General features: G+C 39.4%; 1 protein-coding gene across 10 annotated transcripts in view; it reads left to right on the forward strand.

Annotated features, from left to right (window-relative positions):
- The window catches only part of PTPRD (protein tyrosine phosphatase receptor type D), a gene marked incomplete at both ends in the record, with an annotated part of 415,865 nt that extends 401,255 nt beyond the window's left edge, over window positions 1-14,610 (forward strand). For all 10 annotated transcript variants that reach the window (XM_080708743.1, XM_080708735.1, XM_080708734.1 and 7 more), the window contains 7 exons: window positions 2,549-2,834; window positions 3,222-3,400; window positions 3,995-4,121; window positions 5,508-5,633; window positions 9,435-9,589; window positions 12,437-12,572; window positions 14,542-14,610. In XM_080708743.1, the coding sequence (XP_080564869.1) occupies window positions 2,549-2,834; window positions 3,222-3,400; window positions 3,995-4,121; window positions 5,508-5,633; window positions 9,435-9,589; window positions 12,437-12,572; window positions 14,542-14,610 (1,078 nt within the window). The remainder of the gene's footprint in view (window positions 1-2,548; window positions 2,835-3,221; window positions 3,401-3,994; window positions 4,122-5,507; window positions 5,634-9,434; window positions 9,590-12,436; window positions 12,573-14,541) is intronic.
- Between the last annotated feature and the right edge of the window lie 9,231 nt (window positions 14,611-23,841).

Genomic DNA, 23,841 nt, shown 5'->3' on the forward strand with positions numbered 1-23,841 from the left:
CCAATTAAAATGGAGACAATTTAGAAGGATAACTGAGAAAAAAATAAAAGCTGTTGCTCATAATTTTAAAATCTGCCATAGTTTTAAAGAAACCAAAAAAAACAAACTTTTGCATGTAATGTTCTTTTAGCTGTAATGCAATTTCATTAGGAGACCAAGATCACTTAATGTAACCAGCCTCTTTATTCTCTAACCACTATATAGAGCAATTTTTAGGTATCTCTTGCATAGTTCCATTAACAGAGGGAGGATTTCAATAACAGACTGAGAGGTGCACTCTCTAAGCAGATTTACCTTTCTTGGATGGGCTGCTCATTGCATAAGGCCTCTATACCAGTCACTAAGTAATTTAATTATTCCACAAACATTATTGAATGCTGACTGCATACATAGCAAAGCAGTTCCTACACTTAAGATGTACACAGTTATTTAGTGTAAGGGAAGAGGTGATTCATCCCACCTGGAGAATCAGAGCTAGTAAATGACAGGGAAAACTTGCTCTCTAACATATACTGAATAAAATGGAACTTCACAGGTCTCCCGTATTGGAACCACTTTGCTGACAGAGCTAATGTTTGCAGGAGATTTCTAATTGTTTCGAGCCTAAGGGATGTGCTATGATTTCTAGGACTCTGTGAACCCAAGAGGCTTTTGCATGATGTCTCAATGCCATGCAGTTTGTGGGCTTAAATCTTGAATGGAGTCTTAGATTCAGTATCCAGGTGCCCTTTGGCATAGAATATAAATGAGTAGACAATTTTAAAATAGCACTTATATCAAATTCCCACTTACCCTAGTCTACAAGCCACAGGCTCCTGTATGGGAACTAGGTTTGATCTACATTGTTCAGTAAATACAAGTATTGCTTTGGTTTTAAAAAAAAATGCTTTCTTGCCACCTTGCAACCACATGGCACCAGAGAGAACTTGCCATTTCAGTAGAGAGAGCACTCTGGTGCTCATTAAAGTCATGCATTTTGGAGCTCTGGTATAGTTCTTTCGTAAGTACCTTGCCAGACCAGTGAAAAGTTTCTCATGTAGCTCTCAGAACCAAAAGTATGATTATATAAGTCATTGCTTCTCTTTTGCTGTCACGACCTCCTCAATTCCCTGTCCTTTGTGTCGATCGGGTCCTATTTCCAATACCACACCATCCACAAAACCAACACATTCTTTTTTCTATTGTATCATAGATAGATATATGAAGTGTTACATTTTTGTGATAGATTCTGAGATCTTTAAAGTAAGATCAAAGTCATTTTTATTGTGTTATCCCATCTCACTTAGCAAAGTACTTTATTGTTCACCGACTGAAGAGACAGATAGATCTATGGTTGGATGGGCAAATAAATGAGCCAGGAGATACACAGATGACAGCAAACAGCTGCATGCGATAAATGAAGGAGGCTATCTGTTACTTGGTGCCTGAGGTGGTGATATATACCTTTTCCTATTGATTCCATGTTTACAAGCCAGGTGGACATGCATGATTAAAAGGAGAAAAATATTTTTGATTGAACCATTCTTGACACATAAATATACTGGACCTGAAAGATTTGATAAACAGGAAACACGCAAGACTTACTTTGAGATTGTAGGAACACGGATATGTTATTTTCTTAGCATTCTTTTCAACACTCTTAGAGACATACCAATGTTTCAAGTACCCGACTCTGTAATCCAGTTCAGTAAATTAGATTGTCTCTTTGGAACGGTAGGTCTTGTTTAGCCGTTGCACATTGTTGACTCTCTCCTGTCCTCTTCTTTGAATCAGTTTCTACCAAGTGGAAAATGACCCATGAGTCCAGAAGTAATGGAGTTTTTAAAACACCTCAAAGCTCTTTCAGTAACAAAGATTGAAGCCTTTATTTTCCACATAGAACACTTGAAAATCACCTGAAATTCTAAAATACACTCAACTCTGTAAGAGCATGGAATAAAAAACAAACATACTCTCTCTACTGATCATTTTGTATTAAGAATCTCTCTTTAAGAATGTGTTACACTATTTTTATTCCACAGCACTTTAATTTTAATTATATACATCCCATGAGGTTAATTTTAGAACTTTTTTACTATTTTTTATAATGTAAAATATTTTAGGTGGAGTGATTTACTGAATGCTTTGTTTTGTTTTTATTTTTTGTAAATTAAACCATAGTAGACTGAGAGGGTTTGCAAAAAAATATAACCTATTTAGTTCTTGACCAATATTTAAAAATTATTTCTAAGTGCCTAAATGTATTTCTATAATGTTTTTAATATCCATTTTGCATTGCATAATCAAGAAGCATGGTAATTATGGATTTAATATTTCTATATTATGAAATTCAACTAATTATATCCAATATTTTATTCTCTACATTCTGGTAATGGTACCTTAATAATACTTTTGACTTCAGAGTGATTGGAAATCATCACAGTAGCTATTTCAGAAGTATTCATGGATATAAAGCCCATTTAATAAGAATAATAAAAATACTTTTATTATGTATCAGTTTCCTGATAAGTTTCTACGGGCTTTTCTTTTCTCTTTTTTTCCCTTCTAGTGCGGGAGTTGGCCGGACTGGTTGTTTCATTGTAATAGATGCCATGTTAGAAAGAATAAAGCATGAAAAAACTGTAGATATTTATGGCCATGTAACTTTAATGAGAGCCCAGAGGAATTACATGGTTCAAACAGAAGACCAATACATCTTTATCCATGATGCGCTGTTAGAAGCAGTGACTTGTGGAAATACCGAAGTGCCAGCTAGAAACTTGTATGCCTACATTCAGAAGCTGACACAGATAGAAACAGGAGAGAATGTCACAGGAATGGAGCTCGAATTTAAGGTATGGCATGGAATGTGATGTGGTTCCTCAGGAGCAGATCATTCTGGGATTGTCCTTGAGTAGTGGCTGTACTTTCTTAACCTTTCAAATTTTGAAGTACAAGACTCATATGACCTTCTCATATTATCTGATTGCACAACAGTTTCTTCCTCGTTTTCATTTCTAATATTTCAAGTCCTTTTGTGTCTTAATCTGAGAGATCAAACTCTCGAGCATAATATTTGAAAATTCAATGGGCTATATTGAATAAGTTGGTAGAAATAAAAAAAAACAGTGCCTGTGAACTGTCATTTACAGTAAACAAAATATTTTTATCTAAGAAGGGTATCTTGGGTACCTTGCATCAGCTAAAATTATGTCAAATTTTTCTCTCTTGCTATTCAACAGCGTCTAGCCAGCTCAAAAGCTCACACCTCAAGATTCATCAGTGCCAATCTTCCATGTAATAAATTCAAAAATCGCCTTGTTAATATTATGCCATATGAATCCACAAGGGTATGCCTGCAGCCTATCCGAGGAGTAGAAGGATCTGATTACATCAATGCCAGTTTTATTGATGGATACAGGTATTACACTCTTGCTCCCCTGACAATCCAAAGCCTTGATATTTACATGTGCCCTACTTTCATAACCATAAAGGATTTCATCTGAATTCAAAGCCATTGTCTTTCTGTATAGGTCAGCATTCAGTCTCTTGCTATTTGCTTTTTATTATTTTAGATAGGAATAAGCAGCTGACCTTCTACACTCTTCTTGAAGACATTTGGGTTAGGAGGGAGTTAATAAAGAAGCCATTTTCCACCATATTTCCTACATTTAATAAATAGTGTGAGAATCATTCCTAGAAACCAAACCACACACCTCTTTCTAAAGTGATTTGTGTGATACCTGAAATTGAGCTGTTAGCATTGTGCTAAAATTTAAATAATAATAATAAAGACATACATCATAATACTAACAAAGCAGTTTATTTTGTGCACTCCCCAAAATGTACTAAATGCTCTTGTTTAATTATGTGATGTTGATGGGAATTTACTGCAATTGCATTTATAGTATTTAGTGTTTATTTTCCATTACCAGGCTTGATATTTACAAACCAAGTGTGAGCTTTTGCATGTTCTCTAAATGCTTTAACACACTTTTTCCATCCTCCAACTCAGACAACAGAAAGCCTACATTGCTACCCAGGGACCCTTGGCCGAAACCACTGAAGACTTCTGGAGGATGCTCTGGGAACACAATTCCACCATCGTTGTGATGCTCACCAAGCTGCGTGAAATGGGCAGAGTAAGTGTGTCCCCCTCTGCATCTCCTCCTAACACACTCACTCCCTGGAGAAAAGGTGATTTCATTTTAATAACTCAAGTGGCAACCGCATTTCTTTGAAGTACGAGTACTCTGGGCACAGTATGCACCATTTATTACTTCTCATTGGTTTCTAATTTGCAAAGCTACATCAAGCTCTTTAATTTGTGTGTTTTGAGGAAAGAGCTAGTGCTTTGTTTCCCATGGAGCACAATCATAAAAGACAAATAAGTCAGCAGATGCCTCTAACTTTCAGCATTTCCTTATTTCCTTTTGCTCTGGACAGAGGGAAGTATAAGAATTAAATGTGCTATCATTTCTCTGTATGAAAGAACTTGACTTTCTTCCATTCCTGGAACAAATTCTTACTTTCCCATCATTCATGCCCATTGAATACTGTATTAGGAAGTTACATAGTTTTCCTAAGAATATAATATAGTTATCTGAGATGTGCTTTTTAGAAATAATTATTCCAAAATGCACACAAAGTAGGATGGGACATATCTAAAGACCTACCATTTAGATTCAGTACATGCAAGCATTTTGCCATATTTGCTTAATATCTCTCTCCTCTCTTCCTTTCCCCTTCCTTCTTACCCTCCCCTCCCCACCTCTCTTCTCCTCTCCCCTCTTTTCCTCTCCCCTCCTCTCCCCTCTTCTCCTCTCCCCTCCTCTCCTCTCCTCTTCTCTCCCCTCCTCTCCTCTCCCCTCCTCTCCTCTCCTCTCCTCTTCCCTTCTCTTCTCTTCTCTTCTCTTCTCTTCTCTTCTCTTCTCTTCTCTCTCTCTTTCTCTCTCTCTCTCTGTCTCTTTAGTAGAATTGCAGCTAAAAACCCAACTTTTACATCCCGGAAATAAAGTAAAAAGAATATTGAACTAGGAAAGTCATTAAAATTGCCTGGGCCCCAGGTTCCCAAGTTTTTCAGTCGATAAATGAAATTGAATCAAATCAATTCAGAGGTTTCTTTCTGTGTTCCCATCAATAATTCTCTTCATTCCAAACCATAGTGCACAGGTCTGCTGTGGTGGTACAACGGTGATTGACATGGCTGGCATTGCCCAAGGGTAAATGTACTCATTTGGTTAACTTGTAGCTCTAAAGATTTCTATTTATCAAAGTAGTCATTTCAACTGGTGGGTATTAAGCACATACTATATGTCAGGCATAGCACTGGAGACCATGGACAAAAATTAAAACAGATTTTCCCTATCCTCAGGAAGCTTAGCTTTTCAAAGAGAAAATGAGTCACATGAAACAAGAATGGCCTTGGGTTTTTTTTTATATCTTATTAGAGAAAGAAATTAGCTAGACAAAATAAAACAAAGTTTTATGTACACTTCATAAGGTTTAACATTAATCTCTTCTTTTAGGAGAAATGTCACCAATACTGGCCAGCAGAACGATCTGCAAGATACCAGTATTTTGTTGTAGATCCCATGGCGGAATACAACATGCCACAGTATATCCTAAGAGAATTCAAGGTCACAGATGCCAGGGTAAGTCGACATGGGCTTAACTATTAGCTGAAAATTAGTCTAAAAATACTTTTCTGGGAGAAAGATTCACCACATCACCATTTTCCCAAAAGAAAAGAAATCACCCATTCCGGATGGCATTTATCATTATCATTTTTATTGTTATTATTATCATTATTGTAAGAGTAGCTTTTCCTCTGTCTGGCAAGCATTCTAATAAACTCGAGTTTGGCTTCCATTCAAATGAAACATCTGGCAGCCCAACTTTGGGAATGCATTTGTGAGTGAGTGTGCTGGGAAGCATTTCCTGATTGGCTGGCTGTGCTGACATTCACCTTCTCAGCTCATTCTCTTTGGAGAGTTTTTGATTTCTTCATTACTTGAGGCTGTAAATATGTTGTTGTTTTGCAAAGCCCTTTAGGTCATGTGGGCTTGGAGGTTAATTTGGTATGATTTTAAAACTGCCGAGCAAATGGCATTCTTTAGAAGAATCTGACAAGCTTTGCACATTCTAATTTGATTCCTGGCATGGTTTATTCCTCAGTGTGCTAATGTGTCTGTCCATGAGAGCCACACACCCATGACCCTTGTTGGCTAATTTTCATTTCGCATTTCTTATCAAGATTGCTGAGTCCAAGGTTCAGCCCTGATGTAAGATGTTCTATGCATAAACTTTACTATTGTTGCCTTTGGCCACTTTTAAACCATGATTACAAATACATCTTGGGGAGCCCTGGTCAGCTCAAAGCCCTGCTTTGTTTTTTAAATTGTCACAGTGGGTGAATTGAATAAAACTCTAGGGTAGGGCTGTTTACTTGATCCATTGTTTTTTATTATTTTCCTTTTTTTTTTTTTTCTGGAAATCAGCTTTCTGCTAATTCCCAAAGTCTGACCCTGGGCTGTTTGAAGAGAGAGAGAGAGAGAGAGAGAGAGGAGAGGGGAGAGGGGAGAGGGGAGAGGGGAGAGGGGAGAGGGGAGAGAGGAGAGAGGAGGAGTTTGCAGGAGGCTTAGTCCAGGTGACAGACCTGTTAACCCTCAAAAGTCTGAAGCACTAACTGCCCTGAAGGTGATGGTGCTCAAGGCAGCCATTAAGTCCCTGGGTCTCAGTTTTGAGTTTCCCATTTCAGTGTAACCTACCCTGTTGTTTGAAAAAAATGCCCTTACAGAATTTGAACGTAGAAAAATCTTAAGTGCATTGACAGTAAACTCTCCAGCTATTTCTAAAGATAAATTCTAGAAGATAGCCTCCAACAGTGTCAGTATGACTGGAAGAGGTTCAAGGAGATTCCAGAGAGGGGGTTTATCAACCCAGGACAAGGGGGTTCCTTGGCATAGATGAGAGAAAAGAATTTCAATATATTGCCAGCCAGAGACACAGACAGATTTATTTAGTAAAGCAGATAAACACTCAGGGAAGAGTACAAGCCATCTCAAGAGTGAGAGACAACTTAGGGATTCTTAAACTGTGCTTTTAAGAGAAGTTTGGTAAAGGGTGGGCATAAGCAGGTATCTGGGGATGACATGGGGTTTGTGATCACAACAGAGTTTATGGTAGCCTGGTCATTCTCAGAATCGCTAGGTTGGCATGGTCTCCATTATCCAATCATACCTAAAACTATAAAGTCTTAAAACACTGTATCACTTTTTGCTTAACTCTACTTCTTGATGGACTATTTAACAGTGCATAAGGTAATTATCATAAGTGAGTGAATTCACCGTAACTAAGATTTACAGGTTTCCCCAGAAATTTGAGAAGAACAACTATGGAAAAGTATGAGAAACATTAAATTAAAGCTATATTTTTCCTTCTTACTTTATTGCTCCTGCTCCTTTTCATCCATTTTTTTTTCTATTCTACCTCAGCAGAATCACTTTTACTACTCCCTACATTGCCAAATTAAATCTGATCACAGTAAGCAAAAGAAATAGGAACTTGTTCACATGTTTTTAAAAAAATTCTCTCTGTGATTGTATAATTTTCTTAGCCACCACAGCACTTGCTATTTGTGCCCCTGGCGTGCTTCTAATCTCAGCTTCCCAGTTCAGAAAGGAAGTTGGCACTTGAGAACATAGTATTGCTAAACAGGTAACCTTTAAATGGAGTCAGGTGGTCGCTCCCCCAAATGGTAAAGGTTTGTGCACACAACCTCTGCTTGCTGTTAAAAGCAACTGTGGTCAGAAATGAAACCCCCAGGACATTCAGGGGAAAACAAATCTGCATCACCTAGCCTCTGGCTTTTCTTCATGTGCTTTCTAAATTTTTCCAGGAACATAGGGAAGTAAATCATGCTTCTGTGGTAACCACCTTCAAGCTGGTTATGGGGTCAAGCAGTAATTTCTGTAGTCTTTTGTGTTCTCACAAGTTTGGTCTGGTCTTCTGGCAATGATGTCAGTCAGGAATCTACTTTATGGGAACCACCAGGCAGTTGTGTGACCATCTTGACTGGAGGCACTTCTCTATAGGACTAAAGGAGAGGATTGAGTCTCACCACTTACCCAGAATGTCGGTTGGAACATACATGCCTGTATCAGAAAGAACAATAATAAGGAAAGATGTATATGGAAAGGGGAAAACTTCTTCCAAAGAGAAGAGGCTCTTTGGGAGAAGGTCATCTTCAAATGGGATCAGTTCCTCCAACCTTAGAGTTCAGATTATCTCTGTCATGATGATTAATGGGGGGAGGGAGTGATGGGCATGACTTTTCCTGCTTCTAAGAAATTTTCAGAAAGAATCAGAAATGCCTTTGTATCTTCTCTTCAAATCATTATACTTTGCGAGTCAGAGCAATTTGCCCAGTCACTTCAGAAAAGAAAGATTCCTCTTACATTTAACTTGTTTTCTTTCTGCCTTTGGGGTAACCCATGTGAAAGATCCCACAGCCTACTTGATTCCTTGTTGGATGCCAGGATGAGTCCCTTTCCAGAAAAGGACATTTATTTGCAAATAATCCCTATGGTCTCATTGAGGGGTGCTTCACTTCCTGCTTAGCAGCAGAGTCTCATGGCACAGACTGTGTCTCTTGCCGTAGTTAAAAAAAAAAAAAAAACCACGCCTTGGAGACATGTGGGGCATCCAGGTTAACAGCATCTACCTAGTTTGTGTCAGGTTCTTTAAATGTCACCATTTGTCATTTGACAGTGCTAGAAATAAGAAAGTGCAGCAGATGTAAAACTACCATGACAACAGCAAAACCTTTGGTTGGAATGGCATTCCTAGATATTCCTTTTAATATTAAGAAGTTTTCAGACTTTCTGAAATAGAATATATTCTCATATATATGTTGCATTTTGGAAAGGATGTAGATATAATAAATGGCTCTGAATCCAAAGTTTGAGTCTCAGAATCTATGTATCAGAGAACCTAGGTTTTTAACAGGGCGTGGTGAAAGTAAATAAATCTGTGCTTTAAACTTATATGAATGTAATGCCAGGTGTGGTAGTGCACGCTTGTAATCCCTGTGCTTGGGAGGCAGGGACAGGAGGATCGCGCAGGTTCGAAGCCAGCCACACTGGCTTAGGGGACCCTGTTTCCATGTAAAATTAAGTAAAAATATAAAAATGGGTCTGGGAGTGTAGCCCAGGGGTAAAAGGGTTTCCAAGAACCCCAGTACCACCAAAAAAAGAAAAAAACTTACATGAATGTAGACAATGCTGATAGCAAATAAGATCCATCAATAACTTAGTTTCTAGTTAAATGTGTTTCTAACTTTTTCTGTCCTTTTTATTTTGGGGTAAAAATACGATTGCTCTTGTGGCCTCTGTGCCTGCCAAATTCTCCTGGCACCCTCCTTTGTGGTTGGACATGTGGCTTTCTCCCTAAAGGACGGCCAGTCCCGAACAGTGAGGCAGTTCCAGTTCACTGACTGGCCGGAGCAAGGAGTGCCAAAGTCTGGAGAAGGATTTATTGACTTCATCGGCCAAGTCCATAAAACAAAAGAGCAGTTTGGCCAAGATGGACCAATTTCAGTACATTGCAGGTGAGTTGAGAAGCCAAAAAGCTAACTCTCCACCTGTGTCTAATGCGGTAGCAACTGTGAAATGAGTGTTGTCTATGTGCTTTCTATACATGCTTGTTGTAGTGATTATGCATAAATGAAATTCTTTTCTCAGAACTGTATTGTGAAATTTCATCAGAGGAAAATTTTCATCCCCAAAATGTGCCTTTTGTAGGAAAAACAAGCAAACTGTAATCTTCCTTGCCACTTTTGCCTTACCACAAATCCTCGGTAATAACCCCTAGTAATCATTTGTTGTGTTAATTTTTATTTGCTTTCCTTTCTTAGGTTTGCACTAGTAACTATCTTTCTGCCTCTTTTTTTCTATGTTTGTCTTCTTGGAAAAAACATAAATAGCTATCAAGCCTTAATGATAATACTAATTCTTGCCAGTCAATAAGTGATTAGAATGGTACCTCAGTTAAAAAATGCAATTTGCTTGAAAATCGTTGCTGTATTAGAAAATGAAGCACCTTTGATTTAATTATTTTCAACAGTTTCTAGAGTATTTTATAATTTAAGTCATTGGAGTTAATAGAAATACCAAGTAAACAGACATTTACCATAAATTTCATGCTTTTGAAGATTGCTGTACAAAATCTTATAGTAAAAGGAATTCACCTATTTTACTTAAGTTACTATATATTTTAGGATTACTAGCAATTGAAGTCTCAGTTTCTATTTTTTATGGTTTGTTGAGTTTATTTCTAAAATTATTTGGCTTCAGTGCCTCAAAAATTATAATTTTTAATGATATAGGAGGCACTGTTTCAAAATTAGATAAATATTAGACTTGGGCTTTACAATACATGTTCTTATCCCAGTTCAACTGTTATCTAGCATTATGACCATAGCGTAATTTCTCGTGGCTTTAATTTTCTCTGCTGATTTCAAAGACCCTTTCCAGCACCACCCTTTGTTTCTCAGTCATGGTGTATTATATGAGACACATCTTATTTTTACACATTTTTATTGTGTTGTTTTATCGAAAATATTTTGCTCTATAAAACCAAAGAGCAAGAGTGGTGTTGGTGATACATGCCTGTAATCTCAATATTTGGGAGAATGAGTCAGGAGGTTCACAGGTTTGAGGTCAGCCTCAGCAATATGCTGTTTAAGAAAGAAAAAGGAAGGGAAGGGAAAGGAGAGAAGAGGAGAGGATTGGAGAGGAGAGAATTGAGAGGAGAGGAGAGGAGAGGAGAGGAGAGGAGAGGAGAGGAGAGGAGAGGAGAAGTCAGCATGTAGAAGGTGACATATGATATGGTCTCATACTTTGGATGAAGTGAATGTTCCATATTGGGCTTGAAGTACTTGGGTTTTTTTTTTTACAAGTTTTGTACATAGTCCCAAATGTAATATGATCTGTAAGGAATAGGACATGTTTAATACATATTTCTAGTTTTAGGCGTTAATCATTTCTTTAGTAAAAATGGTACAGTGTATTATTCACAAAGTGTGTGTGTGTGTGTGTGTGTGTGTGTGTGTACCCATCTTGAAGACTTCTAGATATTAGATATATTCTCTTATCTAGGAATGTCCTGAAAATACCACTCGCCTTATTTATATCAAATTAAAATAACATGATAAAGTCAATAAATTCAGAAGATATAAAGTTGATGCCTCTTCTTTTCTTGAAAATACTTAGTAGAAAGCCAGGAATAAAGTATTTTGGTTGCAACTCAACAATTGAATCAAGGTAGAATAAACTCTTGAGTACCTATACCATTCAAAAACAATAAAATTATTAGAAATAGCAATCTTTCAGGACTAAGAAACTTTCATGGTTCAAAGAGACCTTCAAGGTCATCAGTTTCTTCTTAGCGGAAGCCTTGACTGCTCTTGGACATCCTCAGCTGCCTTTTAAAGACGGCCTGTGGATTTTAAAGCCTCACTTAACATTTCTGTTTAGACTTTTTAGAAATTGCAGTTTATAAAGGGACATACTATTTATATATGCCTGTCAGCTACATCCCCAAATAAATGAATCCATCCATTTTCTACAGCCTGTGCCCAAGCGTTACACATGCCGTTTAATTAGGATCCAAAAATGGAGGGATTTTGCAGATTATTCACTGTTTTTCTCATTACCTCAACCTCCAGATGCTTTTCTACTTTTTAAGTGCACAGAGCTATCAATTAATTTTCATTCTTGCTGCTGTGAAGATTCTGGAATTACCTTGAAATAGTAAAGACAGCGGAGAGAAATTCAAAACCTTGTTAAAAGAAGGCAAAGAATCCTGGGGTTTTAGCTGCTGATCACTTAAAAATAGTAGATAAGTATTGAGATCAATGGCTATGAGCTGTTCTTTTAGATTAGAGACCCCTTTGAAAAATCTTTTCAAAGTTCTGTTTCATGAAATGGGGAAAAAATGACATTTTCCCAATTCATATATATACAAGATAGTTATAGACCTGCCTAAAGATCAAAGGACAGATCTCATGTAATCTTGTTATAGAATCACTTTTTTTCAAATCCAAAGCAATGTAACTATTTAAGAGTCTATTTAAGGTATATACATTAGTATGTTTATTATATAATTCTTCCTTTCATTCACTTATTTTATAATGTTTGTGTTTTCTTGGTCCTTCTAAAATAGCATATAATTTTTGTTGTAAAGTCATTTTATTTTATGAGACTAACTCCTAATTACTTATTCTCACATGTTATCACAACCGAGTATCCCGAGTGTGATCATTCAGTGAACTCAATTCTACGTTTTCCTAAACAGTGCTGTGAGGAAACCTGGAAGCTGGGGAATGTCTACCCCCAAACAAATGTGGTCAATTCTGTGAGCTTCTCAACTAGGAATATTGCTTTTGTTCTGGCAGTGCGGGCGTTGGAAGAACTGGTGTCTTCATAACACTGAGCATTGTTTTGGAAAGAATGAGATACGAAGGAGTTGTAGATATCTTCCAGACCGTCAAAATGTTAAGAACACAACGACCAGCCATGGTACAAACAGAGGTGAGAAAAATCTTCATGAGTTAGTTCCATCTCAAGAGCCAACATTCTACTGGCTAAGACCTCCTAGAGATCCAGGCAATCTCAAGGCTAGACCCAAAATACATTAAGATACTATAGAAACAGCATCAAATTATTTAGTATTATTGAACTCATTTACCTCTCTTAAAATGGGGTAATAATATCAATGTCTTAATGTTGGAGAAGAAATCACATGAGTCAGTTTTAAGTTGAACCATGTTAAGTTGTCCCCATTTGCCCATTTTTGACCCACAAATGTCAGTTTCTTATATTTTATTATATACATATTTAATTGTACATATTATCATAAATATATTAAAGTTTAGTGTTCAGCACATAATATACCTTTAGCCCTTTTTTTCCATATTCTTTCTTTATGCCAACAGAGACATGAACTATTCTTTCATTTCTTAAATATTTGGATTCTGGATAAACTTTGAAATTTATCCCTATTTTCTATTACGATAATTGATTTTTCAGAATGAGATTGTGATTTAGCCAATCTGGCCCAATGACTGTTCAGTTGTAAGGATAAGTGATAATGTTTATATCTTTCAAACGGCCATCAAATTGTACAATTTACATGTATTCCTAAATTTATCATTCACAATATCTTCCAGACTCTGATTTCAAAATAGTGCAAGCGTTTGACTTGCAATTCTCAAAACATTATGTCAGCCTGACAAACTTAATGGTTGTTGGGGTGACAGAGGGAAATTGGACATTTAAAAAGCCTTAACACTTAGCCAAACAACGTACTGTGACAAGATAGGAAAGCAAACTCCATTTATTTTGCATTACCATTTTTATTGTAGAAAAATGCACATTTAAGCAAAATAAAAGCTATCTACTTTCAGCCCCATTGGCTACTGGAAATAAGTTTCTTTTATGGGGAAATTCCTACTTTTTCCTCATCTCTATAGTTATCTATAAATTGTAATTTTTCCATCTCCCCAACAATGCTCTGACTATTCCAATATGACAGTGTTTTTCCTTATCTGAAAAAGGAATGTTTCATCCTGTTTTATTTTCAGGTGGGTCGCTCTAGAACAGACAACTTGCAATCACACTGAATTAGGCCAAATGGCACACATAATAGTTTATGCAGCAGCCAATCTCATGTTTTCAGGGATAAAAAGCTTAAAAGCCCAGCACCCTATGTAAATCACATGTGGGCCTGGCATTCTGCCCAGCTACCTAGTGGCTGCCCCACTCATTTAAATGCTAATGGCAAATAGGATGCTAATTATGATTGCAAGCAGGAAGAGCACTGCCCCATCAGAAATTTTTGGTTTTTTGTTCTTTGAATGGGATGGAACCCAGGCCATTCTACTACAAAAGCAAAAGATCTTTTTGTTTTCTTTTTTTCCCCCCTTTTTTCTTTTTGAACATGATCTTGCTAAATTGCTGAGACTGGCCTGTGTCAGCCTCCCAAATACTGAAAATAAAGGCATGCACTACCATGCCTGGCCAGATTTCTTTTTGTTTAACTCTAATTCAAATTGTTGGTAGTATAGAAGCCCAGGAAATGTAAATCTAGCTTTCCCTCAGGGCAGTTTACATTGGTATCAAACTCTTTAACCTTACAGAATTCATTATCACAAATAAGGGGATCATTCTAAAAGATGGCTATCATATGAGAAGTCTTGGGGGTCAGTTGGTTAAAACTGTCACTACATGGAAAACAGTTCCTACATGTCTAGGAGATATTGGAACTGTCACTACTCAAAATAAGGAGAGTGTTTAAGTCAAATTGATTGACAAAGTTAATAAGTGCCCCATGTGGCTAATTGTTCTTTGCTCACTATCACGGACTGGTCATTAGATTGAATTGATTAAAGAAAGTAGTGATTTTGTTCTCAAATACATGTAACTTTGTTTTCCAATACTGATTTTCATTTTTCTGTTAAAGTATACTCACCGCCTCTTCTTTTCCCCCTTTTTCTAACAGGATCAGTACCAGTTTTGCTACCGAGCCGCACTAGAGTACCTGGGCAGCTTTGATCACTATGCAACGTAGAAGCCCCTGACCCTTTCAGGATTTTTACTACAGGCCCTTCAATATCCACGGAGTCTCTTCTGAGCCATACAGGGCACTTGAGAAGTCCTTCTTAACTAGCTAACAACCACTTAGTGGGACTATTACACACAAAACCAATTAAACATAAACTATTCCAGGTGGACCAAGAATTCACAGTTTAATAATCTAATCTGAAAAAAATAATCCAGAGAATCCTGACTTAAGAGGCATCTGAAGGATTTTATTTACGGATACCTCAAGGATTCAAAATAAAGGGAAGAAGAAATCACAGCAAAGAACCACCACCTTGTTCAGATTGCGTGATAGATACAAAGTGAAATGGCCAGTGCTGCCACTCTGTGCAGGGTATTTGCTGGTGTGGCTTCTCATGATAAAACGGACTCTGCTTTGACATCGCCCCTTCCCACCATGCCGCTCATAATAACATTTTAGGGGTAAGGGTGGGGAATGTTTAAAAAGAAAGTCCTTGATTTAGTTTTTTAGTATTGTAAAGATACTGCTGACCTGTGCTTCATTTCTAACTGTGTAAACTTTTTTTTAACAAAATGTACCATTCGATAAAGTGAATTTTAAAACGGTTACATAACTCTTCATTTTTTTTTAATTTCCAAATTGTAGGTTTTTTTAAGCTGTAGAAGTGTTATATGTAGTACCTTGCTGTAGAAATAACAAATAATTTGAAAATTTGCACATTTTTGTGCAATACTCTTAGTCTACAGTATCAGTCTCGTCAGATTACTTTTTATCTTCTGTTCAGTTTTAATTGATGAGAAAGTACCCACTCTCTTCAAATGATCAAAGAGCATTTTGTTTTATGTTTGGAATCAACAGGGAGGCGCAAAGTATAAAGTTGCTGCTAACATATATACATATATACCCATATTTAATAAGGGTGTCTATGTATATATAGACAGTGTGTTCACACAAAAAGATCAATTTAGCTCTCATTCAGTTCTTCCATGATTTAGTTTCTTAAGGGTAGAAAAGCTATTATAAACATCTTTTCCAATTTGTTCTTAATTTAATGACATTGATGTTTCTTAATATCGCAAAACTTTAACTTTTAAAGGGAAATGAGGAATGCACATCAATGATTGTCAAACCTCACCCCCTAATTTCCTATCCAGTCTCTCCCACCCACCCAGTCATATTCACAAATACCATTTTGTTAGCCAGGCTTCCAACAAAGTTCAATATTTCTAACACTCTAGTGCAATAAAAATATTAATATCTAAAAGGTGTGCATGTGGGAAAGGTCAGTGCATATCCCTTTAGAGGGGAGAATGTTGTAATATATCAGCTATCAAGTTGTTTTTAAAAAAAGTGTATTCAATCGTATATTGTCTATAGTATGTGCTATGAAATTTGCATTTATGATATGTAACAGGGGCAAAGCCAAACTCATGTTACTCTGTTAAGTCAGAAACATTTTGTGGCATACAGCATTCCTGGGAAGTGCTGTACTTTGTTTTGTTTTGATTTTAGTTTTGCATTTAGAGTGCCTTATAATTGATGCCTATTTTAATAGCATTTCTTTTTAGCTTTTGGTTCGTATTTTCATTAGTTGTTCGTATCTGTTACTCTTTCAATTAAAGCATTATCTGTTTACCACATGTACAAAAACTCTGAATAATATGCATTCCTAATTTTCAGCCAAGTCGGGGATGTTAGTGATTGTACCAGCCCAAAGCACTTGGATAATCAGGGCCCTTCCGTTCGTAATTGTCAACATCAGGACAAGCTACTTGTTTTATTTATAATCCCTTCCAAATATGCTCTGGAACATGCAGTAACTGCACCGAACTTATTTTAATAACACACATCATTGGCAACTTGGGGATATATTTGATAGTCCAATAGGATTTTTCTGAATAGAGATAATATATATCTCCTCCAAATCTTCCAACTCAATTTCTATAGGAAGCCATGGATGGTGGCAGGAGTTAGCCACATTTTACATGATTTTAAAGAACCCTCAAAATATTCTAAAACTCTAAAAGAGTTTTGGTAGAAATATAGTGTTTTCATTGTTTGTTTTAATTTTAGCTTCATGGATGTTCTGCATGGAAGGATTTGTTTTCACATTTTCCCATCGCTTGCAGAATAAAATCAAGAGACCAAACACTTGCAAGCATCATATTTGAGCACTTTTGTAAAAAAAGAAAAAGAAAAAGAAAAAAAAAGAAAAAAGGAAAAAAAGAAAATATATGTAATACTTAAAAAAAAAAAAGTATCTAGAAGGCTACCTCAGAATGAGACTCTCTAACCTACATCAGAACCAGAAAAGAATGTGCACTATGTGGGTCTGTTGTTTTCTTTTAGTCCATATCTTTTGAAGATTTATAAGATTTATCCAAGTGCCAGATTACTCAGTGCTATAATTTCCTTTTAGTGAAACAAAGGGGGTCATACAGACATTGTATCATCCAGACACGCCATGTTGGACATGTAGAATCTGATGGAAAATTGCACACCAGAACAATTGGCCAGTGAGCAGGTTGTCTCCTTGAAACAAGAGCTGCCCGTGTGGCAAAGGGAAGGATCACAATAATCACAAGAAGAAAATGAATGGGAGGCATACCATAGACGAATGAGGCGGAGACTATTCCAGAATCTTACTGTTCAGGAGCTGTTCCTAAAACTAACTCCCTTACTGTCATTGATGTGCATTCCACTCTGTACTTTTCTGTACAACCATTCAAGTTTTAATTTCCCAGGTACACATTTTTATCTGCCATTATCATAAACTTTCAAGTTTTCGATTACTTTCATCATCATAACCAGTACGGTGCTATTATTTACCTATGTACGTGTAGTTATGTATAATTTTGTAATTAGTTACAATGGTAAAAATATCAAAATATATAAAAAGTGATTTGTACAGAACTTTATTTTAGCTCTTTTTTAAAAATGATTTGCATGGTTAGACAACGGCGAGGACAGCCAGGGGAGGGAAGGGCCTCTAGGGAACTTTGCACTTTCTATACCTTTGTACTATGCACTGCCCTATTGATTCTACACCCAATAATGTTATTACTTGAACCCATCTGTAAGAAACTGCTTCAAAGATTCATTTATGTGTATGTAAATAACACAACATAAAAACAGGAAAGGAAAAAAATCTGCAATAATGCACATATTTTTATTCTTTCCTGTTTATTTCTGATTTTGCGTTGTTTTAGCCCCTCCTTTTATTTTTAATTCCCTTTTCATTTTCCTTTTTGTGTTTTGGTTTCCTTTGGGTTTATGGGTGCCCTGATACTCCAGCAGAGATCAGAAGGCTACAGATCCATCCTATCCATCCGTTACGTGGCTTTGCCATCAAGCTTGGAGTGTCTTTACAAAGATAATAACAGTTGTGTTCTTTGCTCTCGTTTTGGATGCATAGACTGAAAACTTAAAAAATAACTTGTAAAATGGCTTGTTAAAAAAATACAATTACCTCTAATTAGTAGTACGCGTAAATGTTTTACAGAATGAAAGGCGTGCTTTTTATTTTCTTACTTCGTTACATTGGTGGCGAAAGAAGTCTGTATGAAAATCAGTTCTTTGCTGACACAAGTTCCATTTGTTACAAATGAATTCTAATAAAAATGTCAGTGTTATGCAGCCCTGTCCTTTGCTTTTGTCCACTCAAGCACATTGGGTTAGAACTGACTATATGTCCCCTCTCTTCATCTGATTATCTAGTTAATTCCTTTGTGCTAATAATAATTCTTTTTACCAAAAGACTACTAATTGCAAGTGCGTACCGTGATTTTCACTGATAATCAAACAGGCTCAAAGAAATAGTTTGCCCAAGTTCACACAACAAAGAAAGAGGCACTCATCTGACTCTTATTAAAGATCATAGATATTGCTCCACTCTGGAAGATGACTCCTATATAAAGTATAAAGTACAGTGCAATATATGTAAGTATGATCATGTTCAGGAAACAACCGAGAATCCACATGCTCATAGAAAGAGCCCCATGGTGTTAATTTTTTTTGTGTGTGTGGGTCTGCGGATGGAACCCAGAGGTATTTGACCTCCGAACTGTACCCTCTGCCCAATTTTTTATTCTTTATTTTGAAACAGAGTCTCACTGAGTTGCCGAGGCTAAGTAGCTGAGGCTGACCATGAACCATGATCCTCTGGTCTCAGCCTCCCAAATGCTGGGATTACAAGCATGTGCCACCACGCCCAGCTTGGTGTTAATTTTTTAAACCATTAGGAACATCACTGAGAAATATTTGGCTGGGACTGTTTACTCATTCAGAACCAGCAGTCAGAACTGCTCTAGGTATTGGAGAAGTAGCTCTGAACAGGGGAATGCTGATGCTATTTCCATAGACTACCAGCTAGTAAGCAAAGGCGGCATTGAAATAATGATAAAACTACCCTAAAGACAAAGGCTGTGAAGGAAAATGTAATGCCCAAGAAGAAAGGATTTTTCATTGAAAATTGACTCATATTAGAAAAATAGGAATTTCCAATTTTTAGGCACAATTGGATTCAAAGCTCAGGTGACATCTTAGACTTAGCATCCTTCTCTATCTCTGAGTCCTGGTTTCTACTTTCCTAGTGTTAGGTTAAAACTCCTCTTTGCTGTTTCTAGAAGTTTTGGAATCATAACACCACAAGCCAAACAAGTGGAAGAATTTGCTTCCCTAACAGCGTAGACAAAATTCCTAGAATGAAGTAGATTTCCATGGGCCCAGCTGACCTGACTTGGAATAGTGATCAACTCAGAAACACCAAAGTGAACAGGAAGAGAAAACATGCTCAATTAGTTATCAAATCAAGAAGGATTTTAGGTGGCTGTCACCTTGCCAAATAGCAATGAATATTTTGAGAACAAGAGGTGGCTGCAAATCCCTCCAATGAGTTAAGGTAAAGCCAAGGAGAGGTATGTTTATTAATATAATCGTCAACTTGAAGGAAACTACTTGTCATGGGAATAATGACAGGATGAAACAATCCTCTTATTCAAACATTATTTTGAAAATTCTGACTCTCAATACGACTCTTTTTTTCCTTTCTGCCTAAGCAGTCTATAGTTTTGCAGTTTTGCTAACCCCATTGATTCCTTAACCACAAAATCAGGACAGAAAGTTCCAAATGGATCATATTTGGTGTTTTGATAATTGTAATTCATTGTTTCATACAGATCTCTAATTAGAGTGCCAAGGATGATGAAATAGGCTCTACTTTTATGTATATACACCCATGCAGAAATTATTCGTTAAAAATAACTAGTTAGTAACCAGCTTAGGTCCCTTTTACCTAATCCTATCCATAATTAAACATTTTAATTTTTTTTTTTTTTTTTTGGTGGTACTGGAGTTCCTGGAAGCCCTTCTACTTCCAGGCTATACTGCCAGACCTATTTTATATATTGTTTTCTTTTTTGAAACAGGGTCTCTTAAGCCAGAAAGGCTGTCTCTGAACCAGCACAATTCTCCTGTCTCCGCCTCCCATGCATGGGGATTACAAGCATGTGCCTCCACTCCCAGCTAAAGTAATTTTAATAAACTATAATATGTAGATAGTAGCTAAAATCCTCAGACAATCTCTCCCCAGCCACACCAAACTGACCAGCTATTCAAATACCAGACTACCTTCACAAGAGGTAAGGAAAGCAAGTGAAAGACCACAGTGCCTGTTTTTTTTTTGGCAAGGAAAATATGCATTGGAAAAAGTAGAGAGTTGCCTGTGTCATCCTCTCCCCAATTCTAGGTATCAAATCAAGGCACCTCCTGATGGGGAGAGGGAAAGAAATGCAAGTCCAGACATTAGATTTGAAACTCAGTACCAGGCCCATTCTGGTGAAACCCAGTGCTGGGCAAAATTTCACCCTACTTCTAAGCTAATAACCATGTTCCTTTGGAACAGTGTTAGGCCAGGTAGCTGAATGCCTCTACCTCTCTTCCAACCTTAGGCAGCTGACTAGAGAGCAAAATTACACACTCTGGAAAGCCGGGCACCAATGCTAGCACTGGTCTTTGTCTTGGAGCTTATTATCAGGTTATGGTGAGACCCAGTACTTGGTAGAAACTGAAAGCCCCAAAGGCCAGAGTTCATAGAAGGAACCTCCAGACCAGCTCTGGCATCAGACTGAGACCTGGGTACTGGGGTAAACAGGCTTGAGTTTCTGATGCATTAGTTCCAGCCTTGGGGTGGGCCTGGGGTGTACTGCCCCTTATCAAGTCATGGTTACTTTGCAGAGAGATGGGCAAAGTCCTCTATCTAGCTGTGGTCTGGTTACTGTAGATAAAGCATTTGGGCCTACCCTAGCCCCAGGTAGAGGATGAGGGCATACTATGCTTCATAAGTACTCTCCTGTTTCTTCTTAATACACCAACAATTTATTTGAGACAAACCTGGGTTTGGACTTCCCTTGATATTGAATCCATGACAATATACCAACAGCAGAGTACCAGCAAATCTGGACCTGGGTCCCATCACTGGATGTGACTACAGCCTTAGGGGAGGGGATGTGGTAAGCAGCCTGCTTAGAATTTCTGGAAAGACAGGTTTAAAAAAAAAAATTAGCTGGGCGTGGTGGCGCATGCTTGTAATCCCTGTGCTTGGGAGGCGGAGACAGGAGGATCACGCAGGTTCGAAGCCAGCCTTCCTGGCTTAAGAGATCCTGTTTCCAAATTTAAAAAGTATAAAATAGGTCTGGGAGTGTAGCCCGGAGGTAGAAGGGCTTCCAGGAACCCCAGTACCACCAAAAAAAAAAAAAAAAAAAAAAAAAAAAAAAAAGACCTGGTCATGAAGATTGGAATAAATACTTATTCTTCAATGCTAAGATGATATCACATTCCAACAAGCACCAAGAGCTCTCATGAAACCATGATCCCACCTACTATGCAAGATAAGGTGCCAGAAATTGGCCAGGAAGTAATCACTATGGGAGAATTTGAAGTAGCTGTTTTATTTTTTTTAATTTTATTTATTTATTTATTTTTTTCTTGGTGGTACTGGGGATAGACCCCAGAGGCTTTCTACCTCCAGGCTATACTCCCAGACCCATTTTATATTTTATTTGGAAACAGGGTCTCACTAAGTTGCTGAGAGCCTCACTAAGTAGCTGAGGCTGGCTTTGAACCTGTACATTCCTCCTGTGTCAGCCTCCCAAGTGCGGGGTTTACAAGTATGAGCCACCACGCCCTGCTGAAGTATCTGTTTTTCAAAAAAACTCAATAGGACACCAGCCGGGGCCCAGGTCGCGGGACCCAGGGCCCCGGCCAAACTGCGCGTAGCACGCCAGACCCCTGGAGAAACCAGACCCAGTAAGACGCTGGGTTCTGGGCGGGGGTCGCGTGTGGGGCACGCCAGATGGGGCCCGGGTCACGGGACTCTGGGCCCCAGGCCGAACTGCGAGTAGCACGCCAGACCCCTGGAGAAACCGGGCCCAGAACAGAAAAAGATAAAGAAAAATATCAGAGAGGAGGTAAAAAAGCCGTTATGGATGCCAGGACACTGGAGATGCAGACAAAACTTATCTAAATCCACTGGAACTTATGGAAAAATTTGCCGTGAAAGAGGACTGCTATTTCTCTATATTGTTAAGAATCTCAGACATCACCTGTAAGGAGAGAGTTTAGCGGAGACCAAGGAGAAATGCGGTGTTGAAAGAGTTCTCCGCGATGGTGGTGGAGACTTGTATTCAGGAGAAGCAGAAACCGGATCTTACCAACTTTATTTTTTTGGAGAAATTACACCAAATGTCGAATGCTACCATCACGCATGCTTAGAAACACTGGACAACATTCAGAGTGGAAAAAGAGCCTGGGAAGGATTTGAAATGGTGGAGGCAGTGGCAATGCCAATGGCCAATACTCAGGGGAGGCAGAGATCTGATACATTACACCTGGAACCTTTGAAATAATAACCACAGAGACAGTGATCGGAACCTGCTGAGGGGTTAGGCGGGCGCCGGGGCCAGTGGCCGACATCGGAGTTTGCTGTGAGGCAAGGCCACTACTGAGGCCTCCGTGGCAGGGATTGGAACCTGCCGAGGGGTTAGACCGATGCTGGGGCTAGCGAGGCCGGCATTGGAGCCTGCCATGAGGCAAGGCTTGTGCTGGGGCCTCCGAGGTCGGGTCCAGAACTTGCTGAGGAGTTAGGCCGGTGTTGGGGCCAGCGAGGCTGGCACTGGAGCCTGCCGTGAGGCAAGGCCAGTGCTGGGGCCTCCGAGGACGGGACCGGAGCCTGCTGAGGGGTTAGGCCAGTGCTGGGACCAGCGAGGCCGGCATCAGAGCCTGCCATGAGGCAAGGCCGGTACTGGGACCTCCGAGGTCAGGATAAGAGACTGCCAACGGGTTAGGCCGGTGCTGGGGCCAGTGAGGCCGGCATCGGAGCCTGCCATGAGACAAGGCTGGTACAGGGCCTACGAGGCCGGGATAAGAGCCTGCCGAGGGTTAGGCCGGTGCTGGGGACAGCAAGGCCGGCATTGGAGCCTGCCGTGAGGCAAGGCCGGTGCTGGGGCCTCTGAGGCCGGGATAAGAGCCTGCCGAGGGGTTAGGCCAGTGCTGGGGCCAGCGTGGCTGGCATTGGAGCCTGCCATGAGGCAAGGCCGGTATGGGGCCTCTGAGGCTGGGATCGGAGCCTGCCTTGAGGCAAGGCCGGTGCTGGGGCCTCCGAGGCCTGGATAAGAGCCTGCCGAGGGTTTAGGCCGGTGCTGGGGCCAACAAGACCGGCATCGGAGCCTGCCATGAGGCAAGGCCGGTACTGGGACCTCCGAGGTCAGGATAAGAGCCTGCCAAGGGGTTAGGCCAGTGCTGGGGCCAGTGAGGCCGGCATCGGAGCCTGCCATGAGACAAGGCTGGTACAGGGCCTACGAGGCCGGGATAAGAGCCTGCCGAGGGTTAGGCCGGTGCTGGGGACAGCAAGGCCGGCATTGGAGCCTGCCGTGAGGCAAGGCCGGTGCTGGGGCCTCCGAGGCCGGGATAAGAGCCTGCCGAGGGGTTAGGCCAGTGCTGGGGCCAGCGTGGCTGGCATTGGAGCCTGCCATGAGGCAAGGCCGGTGCTGCGGCCTCCGAGGCTGGGATCGGAGCCTGCCTTGAGGCAAGGCCGGTGCTGGGGCCTCCGAGGCCTGGATAAGAGCCTGCCAAGGGGTTAGGCCGGTGCTGGGGCCAACAAGACCGGCATCGGAGCCTGCCATGAGGCAAGGCCGGTGCTGGGGCCTCCGAGGCTGGGATCGGAGCCTGCCTTGAGGCAAG

The sequence above is a fragment of the Muscardinus avellanarius genome, assembly GCF_963383645.1.
Source record: "Muscardinus avellanarius genome assembly, chromosome: 13".
Classification (NCBI taxonomy): domain Eukaryota; kingdom Metazoa; phylum Chordata; class Mammalia; order Rodentia; family Gliridae; genus Muscardinus; species Muscardinus avellanarius.